General features: G+C 42.7%; 1 protein-coding gene and 1 long non-coding RNA gene across 4 annotated transcripts in view; one reads left to right on the top strand and one right to left on the bottom strand.

The window, feature by feature from the left end:
• The window catches only part of LOC115210692 (kinetochore-associated protein 1), a 115,998-nt gene that overhangs the window by 86,340 nt on the left and 17,411 nt on the right, over positions 1–12,247 (top strand). For both annotated transcript variants that reach the window (XR_004998850.1, XM_036502411.1), the window contains exons 46-53: positions 532–619; positions 2,299–2,357; positions 4,131–4,359; positions 5,839–5,909; positions 6,887–7,091; positions 9,445–9,560; positions 11,106–11,182; positions 11,649–11,718. Coding sequence is in view for 1 of the 2 variants with exons in the window: in XM_036502411.1 (XP_036358304.1) it covers positions 532–619; positions 2,299–2,357; positions 4,131–4,359; positions 5,839–5,909; positions 6,887–7,091; positions 9,445–9,560; positions 11,106–11,182; positions 11,649–11,718 (915 nt within the window). In the remaining variant the exon portion in view is untranslated. The remainder of the gene's footprint in view (positions 1–531; positions 620–2,298; positions 2,358–4,130; positions 4,360–5,838; positions 5,910–6,886; positions 7,092–9,444; positions 9,561–11,105; positions 11,183–11,648; positions 11,719–12,247) is intronic.
• Positions 1–12,247, bottom strand: part of LOC118763097 — a 33,004-nt gene that overhangs the window by 11,714 nt on the left and 9,043 nt on the right. The window contains exons 1-2 of one of the 2 annotated variants that reach the window (XR_004998852.1): positions 9,918–9,951; positions 7,397–7,534 (exon numbers count right to left, since the gene is read on the bottom strand). This is a non-coding gene — a long non-coding RNA (uncharacterized LOC118763097). Of the gene's footprint in view, positions 1–7,396; positions 7,535–9,917; positions 9,952–12,247 lie in introns of those variants that run through there. The other variant, XR_004998851.1, reaches the window with a different exon arrangement.

The following is a 12,247-nucleotide window of genomic DNA, read 5'->3' as shown; positions in this document are numbered from 1 at the left end:
CTGAAATGAATGTTCAAAAAACTCATTTCGCTTTTCATCATCATCATTTAACGTCCACCTTCCATGCTAGCATGGGTTGGACGATTTTGACTGAGAGCTGGCAAACCAGACGGCCGCACCAGGCTCCAATCTTGATTTGGCAGAGTTTCTACAGCTGGATGCTCTTCCTAATGCCAACCACTCCGAGAGTGTAGTGGGTGCTTTTTACGTGCCACCAGCACAGGGCCAGTCAGAAAATGCAAATACACAACAGGCGAGTAAAAATACATAGTTGAATGTTTCTTACTGCATCTCTCTCTCTCTCTCTCTCTTTCTTTCTCTCTCTCTCTTTCTTTCTCTCTCTCTCTCTTTCTCTCTCTCTCCTTCTCTCTCTCTTTCTCTCTCCCTCTTTCTTTCTCTCTCTTTCTCCCCCCTCTCTCTCTCTCTCTCCAAGTTTGAAATTCTTGGTGTAGCGTCTTCCTCATTGATTCAAAAAGTCCATCATTGCTTCCTCCTGGGTGTTCTCTAATGTTTTCAATATCTATCCAACAGCTTCAATATGTTATTGAGTGCTTACCATCAAGCAGTGCAACAAGACTGGCCTTTCACTCCCTCTTTGGTGAACCTTGGCATATTATTTGTAAGTACTTTTCACTTATCTATTTAATCTTAAGGCAGCAAGCTGGCAGTAACGTTAGCATGCCGGCTGAAATGCTTTATGGTATTTCATCTGTCTTTACATTCTGAGTTCAAATTCCGCCGAGATCAATTTTGCCCTTTCATCCTTTCGGAGTCAATAAATAAGTACCAGTTGTGAATTGGTATCGATCTAATCGACTGGCTCCCTCCCCCAAAATTTGGGGCCTTGTGCCAAGAGTAGAAAAGAAAATTTAATTTTAAGGCGGCAAGCTGGCAGAACCGTTAGCACACCAGGCAAAATGCTTAGCGGTATTTCATCTGTCTTTACGTTCTGAGTTCAAATTCCGCCAAGGTCGACTTCGCCTTTCATCCTTTCGGGGTCAATAAATTAAGTACCAGTTGCATGCTGGGGTTGATCTAATCGACTGGGCCCCTCCCCAAAATTTGGGGCCTTGTGCCAAGAGTAGAAAAGAAAATTTAATTTTAAGGCGGCAAGCTGGCAGAACCGTTAGCACACCAGGCAAAATGCTTAGCGGTATTTCATCTGTCTTTACGTTCTGAGTTCAAATTCCGCCAAGGTCGACTTCGCCTTTCATCCTTTCGGGGTCAATAAATTAAGTACCAGTTGCATGCTGGGGTTGATCTAATCGACTGGGCCCCTCCCCAAAAATTTCGGGCCCTGTGTCTTGAGTAGAAAAGTCACTAGCACAGTGGGCAAAATACTTAGGGGTATGTTGTCCATCTTTACATTCTGTGTTCAAATTCCGCTGAGGTCAACTTTGTCTTTCAGCCTTTCTGGCTCAATAAAATAAGAACCAGTTCAACACTGGGGCTAATGTAATCAACTTATTCCCTTCTTCAAAATTGCTGGCCTTGTGCCAAAATTTGAAAGCAGCAATTTGACAGAAGCATTAGCATACCAGGCTGAATGCTTAGTGGCATTTTATCCATCTTTACAGTCTGAGTTCAACTTTGACTTTCATCCTTTCGGGGTTGATAAAACAGGACCAGTCTAACACCAGGATTGATGTAATCCAAATATCCCCTCCTCTAAAATTGCTGACATTGTGCCAAAATTTGCAGTCATTAATTCTTTGTTTTTTAATCTTGGGACTGTGGCCATGCTGGGGCACTGCCTTGGAAAGTTTAGTTGAGTAAACTGACCCCAGTTCTTTTTTTTTTTCAAGCCTGGTATTTTTCCTATAAGTATGTTTTTGCTAAGTTACAAGGACATAAACAAACCAACTCTGGCTGTCAAGCAGTGGTGAAGGACACACACACACACACCACACACACACACACAGGACAGGCTTCTTTTCAGCATCCATCTACCAAATCCACTCACAAGGCTTTGGTCAGCCTGGAGATATGTTAGGTGCTGCAGAGTGGGACTGAACTCAAGATCACGTGGTTGGCCAGCAAGCTTCTTAATAACACAGCCGCACCACTGCCTATAAAGACATGACTGGCATGCTGTCAACATAGCTGCACTCCATCATCTCATTCTGACATACGTGCATATCCATGCACATGTGTGTACATGAAAATGCATTTTTCATGTTACGTTTCCTTTTTTTTTTTTAATGATTTTTTTTTCTCTTTCCTACTTTTTATGCAGATTTTTGTTGTGATTGCTGAAATAATTTTTTTTAACAATTTTTTTTTTTCCTTTTCTCACAGCCAAGGAACTTGATGTCAATAACGTTCATGAATGGTTACTTCTGTCACACATCCTGAAGGTAATTACATCAGGTTGATCTATCCCTGAAATGCTTTTTTTTTTTTTTTTTGTACTAGTATTAACCTTTTTGTTACCAACCCGGCTGAAACCGACTTTAGCTCTTTAGTATAAATGTCTTGTTTTCATAAGTTTTGAATTCAAATCTTCCACCAAATCTTAGTCACAATTTATGTTCCTAACACTAGCTCAATGATAACCATGTTATTTTACTAAATTATTCGTTATATTTAAAATAATTGGAAGAAACACAGAGCATCTCAAAATAGATACAGTAACGAAAGGGTTAAAGTACCACAGATTATTAGCACCAGTCACATATTGGCGCCATGTACAAGCATGCATGTTGGTGCCACATGAAAAGCAGCCAGTACACTCTATAAAATGGTTGGCATTAGGAAGGTCATCCAATCGCAAAAACCATGCCAAAACAGATATTTGAGGCCTGGTGCAGCTCTCTGGCTTACCAGCTCCTATCAAGATGTCCAACCCATGCCAGTATGGAAACTGGGTGTTCCAAGATTATGGTGATGATGATGACATAAATGGGTTATAATAATCAACTGCAGTATGATAGACTTAATCCATTAATCTGGTTTAACACCATCACTGGTCATCTTTGATAGATGCCTTCTATAGAATCTCCTTCGCTGCAAGCAGTCAGGCCAAGTCTCCCTCTCTCTCACTCCCACCAGATTTAGGCACCCAATTACAAGTCATTGGCCATGCTGGAGCACCACCTTTAGTTGCACAAATCGACCCCAGGTCTTTTTCCTTGTAAGCCTAGTATTCTTTCTGTTGGTCTCTTTTGCCAAACTGCTAAGTTACAGGGATGTAAACACACCAGTATTGGTTGTCAAGCAATGGTGGAGAGGACAAACACAAACATCATCATCGTTTAACGTCCGTTTTCCATGCTAGCATGGGTTGGACAGTTTAACTGGGGTCTGGGAAACCAGAAGGCTGTGCCAGGCCCAGTCTGATCTGGCAGTGTTTCTACGGCTGGATGCCCTTCCTAACGCCAACCACATATATATATAAATAATATATAAATATATGCATATAAACATACATATATGTACATACCTACATATATATGTATATATACATGCATATATGGGTACAGGACATCAAAAAAACGTTGAACGCAATGAGAAATGAAAACATTGAAACAAACATTTTTTTCAGACAACGAAAAAAGACAGAGAAACGAGACATACAACATAAAGAATATTCCCCTTCTTCAGTTGTCCCTGCTTCAACTACTCCACGTTTCAAAGGCATATATATATATACTGTGGACTTCTTCCACTTTCCATCTACCAAATCCACTCACATGGCTTTGGTCGACCTGAGGCTATAGTAGAAGATACTTGCCCAAGGTGCATGCAGTGGGGCTGGACCCGAAGCCATACGCTCCCATGCTGGTGCTGCATAAGAGCACCCAGTACACTCTGTAAAGTGGTTGGCGTTAGGAAGGGCGTCCACATGTAGAAATCATGCCAAAACAGACATGGAGCCTGACCAACACCTGTCAAACTATCCAACCCATGCCAGCATGGAAAACAGGCGTTAAATGATGTTGATGATGTAAATTAAAACCTTGCGTCAAAATTTTCATCCAGATTTATGTCCATAACACCAACTTAATAACCATATTGTTTTCCTAATTTCTTCGTTATTTTCAAAATTAATTGGAACAAAGGCAGCGTATTCCAATTGAAATTTGGTAACAAAAGAGTTAATGATTTTCTTTGATTCCATCTCATTTCAGCTCTCCCCAGATCAATTGCATGCAGTTGCCCTTCAAAACACCATCAAGGTTTATGTGTCATCTTTAGGGGACAGCAAAAATGCCAATACTCTCAAGGAGAAGAGTAGATGGGATCCTGATGAAATAAACAAAGACATGATGGACACAGTTAAAAATATTCTTACAAAAATTCAAGACTTGGAATCCACCTCAGCCCTAGCTACCTACATCATGAAAGAACTGCCTATTGGTACGTTGAATCTTCCACTCCTCATATCTTATAATATCAAAGATCTTCCGGCTTCCATGCCAGGAGCACTTAAAAGGCACCATTCGAGCGTGATTGTTACCAGCATCGCATTACTGGCACTCAAGCCCCGTGCTAGTAGGAATTAAGAGCACCATCCGAGTGTGATCGTTGCCAGAGCGGCTATCTGGCCTCCGTGCCAGTGGCATGTAAAAGACACCATTCGAGCGTGATCATTACCAGCATCACCTTACTGGCACCTGTGCCGGTGGCATGTGTAAAAGATTCGAGCACGGTCGTTGCCAGTGCCGCCTGACTGGCCCCTGTGCCGGTGGCACATAAAAGCACCCACTACACTCTCGGAGTGGTTGGCATTAGGAAGGGCATCCAGCTGTTGAAACTCTGCCAGATCAAGATTGAAGCCAGGTGCAGCTATCTAGTTCGCCAGCCCTCAGTCATATGTCCAACCCATGGAAAGCAGACATTAAACGATGATGATGATGATGATCTTCACCATCATCTCTTTCATCCCCAATTGGGGTAACTATGTATGTCCCCTATTTCTGTTCCTCTGTTACACTTTACCAGCAGTAAACCACCTCCCTCAATACTACTCCTCCCCGCCTCTCTGTTGAAGGTCTTGTTTTGCAAGTTACTAAGTAACATCACCAAGGCCAGTACCATGTGCAAAGAACCTGGTGCATTATGTAAGGTGTTGGCATTAGGAAGGGCATCCAGCTTTTAGAAGCAATGCCAAAGCAAACTGGAGCTTGGCATGGTCTGGGGCATACCAGCTCCTGTCAAACCATCCAGCCCATTGCTAGCATAGAAAACAGGCATAAAATGGTATCACCCTACCAATGTGTATTACTTTAAATTCAATTTAAATGAAATACTTTTAAGTTTGCAAGTGGCACGTAAAATGCACCATCCGAATGTGGCCGTTTGCGAGCCTCGTCTGGCACCTGTGCCGGTGGCACATAAAAAGCACCCACTACACTCAGAGTGGTTGGCTTTAGGAAGGGCATCCAGCTGTAGAAACACTGCCAGATCAGACTGGGTCTGGTGCAGCCTTCTGGCTTCCCAGACCCCATTTGAACCGTCCAACCCATGCTAGCATGGAAAGCGGACGTTAAACGATGATGAGTTCTTATAGAATTTGAATTTTCAACCGTTAGCATATAACAAATCCTCATACAGACCTGATCCCAATACTGGATATTCAAGAACCAAATGAAGGGCAGATTTTCAGTTCCAAGATCATTCTGATTCCAAAAAGGTATAATATGTCTATGTAGAGCAAATACAGACTGAGATGCATGGGTCCTGGATGGACAGTCAAACAGAATTCTGCCTTTATTTTTATAGATATTGATAAGTGTTATTAATCATTGGTGTTTAAACTCTTACTAACAAAATTTCAAGTGTGCACATAATCTAAATCCTAAAATGTTAATGATCTTTGTCCTTCCATCTTTCCAGGGGCTGAGAAAGTATTGGCTCTCAAGTTCTGTGTTTCTTTTACTGAGGAATGGCTTCAGGCAGAAAAAGATGTAAGGTTCTTCATTATTCACTCTTTATTTTTTAACATTCTTAGCTCCATAAGTTGTATTCGAAGGTAATTAGGATTCTATTTGCTGTTCTCGTGTGGCAGTGGCTATTGCGTTCTCCCATGTGTGTTAACTCATTTGATACCAACCTGCCTAAGGCCATGCCTGGTTTATGATACAAACATACTGTTTTAAAGTGACTTGATCCTTTAGCCTTTAGACTGGCCAGATCAGGCCTCTCACATCAACCCTACAATACCATTCTAAAAATTAAGTTACCTCATCAAAATCTCAAAGCTACAAAATAATGTATGAATAATTGAAAAAAGCCCCCACTAATGAAGTAAGTTCATGGCTCGCAGGACGGCCTGTTGTGCTAACCTTGGATCATAGGGTGACCTGCTGTGCTTGAGGAGACCTATTGAGTCAAGTATATCTACATCAAAATAAATATCAATGGAAATTGTTGTTGTGATACTTGTGCAGGTAGCACGTAAAAAGCACCATCCGAACGTGGCTGATGCCAGCACCGCCTCGACTGGCATCCATGCCAGTGACACATAAAAAGCACCAACTAATCGTGGCAGTTTGCCGGCCTCTTCTGGCCCCTGTGCCGGTGGAACGTAAAAAGCACTCATGCTCACGGAGCAATTGGCGTTAGGAAGGACATCCCGCTGTAGAAACACTGCCAGATCAGGCTGGAGCCTGGTGCAGCCTCCTGACTTCCCAGACCCCGGTCGAACCGTCCAGCACATGCTAGCATGGAAAACGGACGTTAAACGATGATGATAAATGTGAATTACATTTGATAGGGTAATCTGAATGCTAAAGGGTTCCAGACCCCAGATTAATTATGACAAAATTATTTTATCAATTTGATTTACATAATCAATTGAAACAAATTTGGTGCGTTTTAATAGAAATTTGGATAATAAAAGGGTTAAATTAATGTACTCGTGTTTTTTTTCTTTTTCTTTTAGCCCTCAAATTACAAGAAGGCCAAAACTGCTTACCTCAAATTTAAGAGTCTCTATGAAAGATTAGCCAATAAACAAGTGTTGTTCCTCTACAAACTGGCCACCCCTGAATTACTTGATTTGTGCTGTGAACCTGAGAAGTTGATAACTGAACTCTATCAACATCCATCGATTTTGGACTCTACTTTACCTGAGCATCTACGTCCTGGTAGGTAAAACCTTCAACTTTCTGTGTGTATGTGTGTGACGTGTTAACAGTATCCAGTCCCCACTGTAACATGGTTGGCATTTGGAAGGGCATCCAGCTGTAAAAATCATGCCAAAACTAACCTCACCTGTGCCAGTGCCACGTAAAAAGTACTGAGTCCTCTCTACAGAGTGGTTGGTGTTAGGAAGGGCATCCAGCCATAAAATCCATGATAAAATAGATACAATAGCCAAGGATAGTTTTTCTACCTGGCCAGCTCCTGTCAACCATCATACCCATGCATGGACGTTAAACGATGATGATACCGGTGGCACGTAAAAAGCACCATGCAAACCTGGTTGGTGCCAGTGCCCCTCACTGGTCCCCATGCCGGTGGTATGTAAAAAGCACCCACTACACTCTCGGAGTGGTTGGCGTTAGGGAGGGTATCCAGCTGTAGAAACCTTGCCATTCCTCAGTCAATCCGTCCAACCCATGTCAGCATGGAAAGTAGATGTTAAACAATGATATGTATGTGTGTGCTTATTTTATTGTTTCTTCCACGCTTGGTACCCAGTGTTGGTTTATTTGTGTCCCTGTAACTTGGTGGTTCAGCATAAAATGTCAAATGATGATGTAAAGTTCAACTCTTGCATCTTGATCACCATTTTCCATCCCCACCCTATAGCTTTTGTGCATTCCTCCTTCAGAATTGCTTGCTTCTAGGAATCACTTTCTGCTCATGTTTTCTTTCCCGGCTGCCACTCAGTGTGCAATGCAGCAAAATGAAATCCCAACACTACATGGCTACAAAGCAAACTTCTACACAGCCACATGGCGATGCTTGCACCCGTTTAGGGTGCAAACCAATGGTTTGAACAGAATCTGAGACAAGATCAACTCTGCTAGTGCTGGTGCCACATAAAAAGCATCCAGTCCACATTGGAAAGGTATCCGGCTGTAAAAAAAACCATTTTTCATGCTAGCATGGGTTGGACTGTTCGACCAGGGTCTGGGAAACCAGGAGGCTGCACCAGGTTCCAGTCTGATATGGCAGTGCTTCTACAGCTGGATGCTCTTCGTAACGCCAACCACTCTGTGAGTGTAGTGGGTGCTTTTTACATTCCACCAGCACTGGGGCCAGAGGGGGCTGGCAGTGACCACAATGGGTTGGTGCTTTTTATGAGCCACTGGCACAGAAGCTAGTCACGGCAGCATATAAATATATAAATATATATGTATATATATATATATATACACAGTAATCCCTCGCCATATCGTGGTTCACCTATTGCAGTTTATTATTTAAGCTTACATCAATTCCTCCTTGGTGTTTATTTTGCATTTATAATAAAATAAATATATACAAATTATAAAAATAATTTTTTTTAAAATATACAGTACGTAGGAGTGGCTGTGTGGTAAGTAGCTTGCTTACAAACCACATGGTTCCGGGTTCAGTCCCACTGCGTGGTACCTTGGGCAAGTGTCTTCTACTATAGCCTCGGGCCAACCAAAGCCTTGTGAGTGGATTTGGTAGACAGAAACTGAAAGAAGCCCGTCGTATATATGTATATATATCTCTTTCTCTTTTACTTGTTTCAGTCATTTGACTGCGGCCATGCTGGAGCACCGCCTTTAGTCGAGCAAATCGACCCCGGGACTTATTCTTTGTAAGCCCAGTACTTATTCTATCGGTCTCTTTTTGCCGAACCGCTAAGTGACGGGGACGTAAACACACCAGCATCGGTTGTCAAGCAATGCTAGGGGGACAAACACAGACACACAAACACACATACATATATATATATATATATATATATATATATATATACATATATACGACAGGCTTCTTTCAGTTTCCGTCTACCAAATCCACTCACAAGGCATTGGTCGGCCCGGGGCTATAGCAGAAGACACTTGCCCAAGATGCCACGCAGTGGGACTGAACCCGGAACCATGAGGTTGGTTAGCAAGCTACTTACCACACAGCCACTCCTGCGCCTATGTATGTGTGTGTATATGTTTGTCCCTCCAACATCGCTTGACAACCGATGCTGGTGTGTTTACGTCCCCGTAACTTAGCGGTTCGGCAAAAGAGACTGATAGAGTAAGTACTGGGCTTACAAAAGAATAAGTCCCAGGGTCGAGTTGCTCGACTAAAGGCGGTGCTCCAGCATGGCCACAGTCAATGACTGAAACAAATAAGAGTAAAAGAGTACAGTACTGTTTCTACTTCGCAGATTTTCACCTATCACAGGGGGTTTTGGAAGGTAACACCTGCAATAGTTGAGGGGTTACTGTAAATAAGGAGGAGGAGGAAACCTAGTTGCCATCTATTAATGTTTTTTGTCTATTTTCTTTCTGTCGCTAGATATCAACGGCATGGCAGAACAGATAGCATCCATCCACCAGTTGACCATTGAAGATCTGAAGGTCAGTTTAGTCTGTGAATGGTTAGAAACTAACAAGACCGAAGATGTTGATATGGTAATTATTGTATGTTTATCATTTGTTTGACCGCTTCTCTGAAAATCCTTCTACACCACATTCGATGACTGGCATCCGTGCTAGTGGAGCGCCAAGATCACCATCCAAGCATGATCGTTGCCAGAGCAGCTAACTGGCTTCTGTGCCAGTGGCACATAGAAAGAACGGTCCGTGCGTGATCGTTGCCAGCGTCGCCTTAGAGCAAGGTCGTTGCCAGTGCAGGTGACACGTAAAAAATACCATTTGAGCATGGCCATTGCCAGTACTGCCTGACCGTCTCTCGTGCCGGTGGCACGTAAAAGCACCCACTACACTCTCGGAGTGGTTGGCATTAGGGAGGCATCCAGCTGTAGAAACTCTGCCAGTTCAAGAGCCTGGTGCAGCCATCTGGTTCACCAATCCTCAGTCAAATCATCCAACCCATGCTAGCATGGAAAATGGATGTTAAATGATGATGATGATTTGCATATATTTACACATTATCCTCATACATCATATTTACTTATGCATATCGGCACAAGCATGGCTGTGTGGTAAGAAGTTTGCTTTCCGCTTACATGGTCTTGGGTTCCGTCCCACTACATGGCACTTTGGGCGAGTGTCTTTTACTAAAGCTCCATGAGTGGATTTCATGCACGGAAACTGAAAGATGCCCATCATGTGTTTGTAAGGGCATGCAGCTGTAGAAACCAAATCAAAGCAGACTATGGAACGTGGTGCAGCTCCTGTCAAACTGCCCAACCTATGCGAGCATGGAAAACGGATGTTAAATGATGATGGGTTGAGGGGGTGGGGCAAGTATGTGTGTGATTGAGTTTCCTCGTCACCAGCACCAGCAGGTCGCCAATTACCTTGCAAGACAAAGGCTTCTCAGCTGGAAGAGGGAGATGGTTCTGAGAGGTTAAAGTATAACGGGGGGATAGAGGTGTCTTTGGAAGAGATGCTTGGTTGTCCCAGAAAGAAAAGAAATGAGTGGGAGGAGAGATAATATTAGAGAGAGAAATAGATGGTATTGGAGATGCATCTGAGAATACCCATAGGGTGCAGTGGGAGGAATATAAGTGGTACAGAGGAGATAGGGGTAGGTTTCCTAAGATTGTGGGGTGGATATAGAGATGGGGAAGAGGTGGCTAGCAAGTGACACAAGATACCCTCCTCCAATGACCTCTCTCCTCTTGAAAGACTTCCCTTCTCTTTTTTTGTCTTGTAAGTACTTGGTGATCCTTTCAGGGCAGGTGCCTCTTAAAAAGAACCCAGTCCACACCGTAAAGCGATTGGTGTTCGGAAGAGCATCCAGCTGTAAAAACCTTGCCAAAACTGACCTAGCCCGTGCTTGTACCACATAAAAAGCACTAAGTCCACTCTGCTGACTTGTTGGTGTTAGGAAGGGCATCCAGCTGTAAAAATCCTGCCAAAGCAGTCACGGAAGTCTGGTACAGGCTTCTGTCTGGCTGACTCTTGTGAAACCATCCCACCCATGCAAGCATGGAAGACGGACGTTAAAAGATGATGATGATAATAATGTTGTGTGTTCCATCTTTTCAGACAATGACACTTGGTTTTGGTAACATTCATCTCCTGGAACACGACAACAAACAACTAGACGGTGACAATTTTAAACGGTAATTATTTCATTTGTTCTCTCTACTTAATATTACTTACTTAAGCCCTTCACTCCATGTGGAGCGTTGGCCATCAGCAATTTCTCTCCCCTGTTCACAATCCCGAGCTTTTTGTTTTTTTTCCCCCCCTTGTTGGATTCTCAGTAATTACTGACGGCACGTGCCTGGTCTGCTCTGATAATTGGGTGAAAGTTGGTCAGCAAATGCTCTATGGCAGTCGACAATCGAGGGAAAGATGAGCTGCTACGGATCACACCATCCCAAAGTGTATGCATGTGACCAGTCACCACATGTGAACTTGTATTCCCGCTAAAACTCCGAGCATGCTGTCAGAGCCAGCTCACCCCTCTTGCGGTGAATGTTGCCTCAAGGACAAGTAAGTATGTATGTTTTATACATCGAGGTTCTTCTGTATATGTTATATACTAAGGTTTTGTTTTGTTCTTTTTGTGTATTTTTCAACTAGTGTTGCATACATCCTCAGGAGTGGAGACATAAAGCACAATATAGCCTTTCTACTTGGTTACTCTGGAAAGGTAAGTTTTGTTCAGTTCTGTCAAGTGGGTACCACAAAAGTTGGTGCAATTCACTGCTCAATGAAACCGTGACATTGTTAGCTCTTGAGCTCACTTTGCCAAGTTCACATCATCACAGGGGTTAAGAAAAAAAATCTGTCATTGATCACTCTCTAATCATGAAGGGAAGATATTTATCTTTTTATCCTCTTATCATCATTTTATGTCCACTTTCCATGTTAGCATGGGTTAGATGGATCATTATGGTCCCAGTCAGTTATTATTAGGAGCTACTGACTCCTCTCATAGACTGATGCTCTTATATTTCATTTTGGTTTGGTTTCGATATTTGGATGCTCTTATCACTAGCCACTTTGCAGAATGACCTGGGAAATACTGGCTCTATAGTATGTCCTTAACTTACCCTATGAGTCTTCAGAACATAATAGGGACCCAATTTAATGTATTCCCCTGAAAGACTGAGAAAGCATCTACAGTATTAACTGGAATCACTTGAAACTCCTTTTGGGTCACAGCAGTTGTAGAGAAT

The sequence above is a fragment of the Octopus sinensis genome, linkage group LG4, assembly GCF_006345805.1.
Source record: "Octopus sinensis linkage group LG4, ASM634580v1, whole genome shotgun sequence".
NCBI classification, from domain to species: Eukaryota; Metazoa; Mollusca; class Cephalopoda; order Octopoda; family Octopodidae; genus Octopus; species Octopus sinensis.
This window is presented reverse-complemented; position numbering and strand designations above follow the sequence as displayed.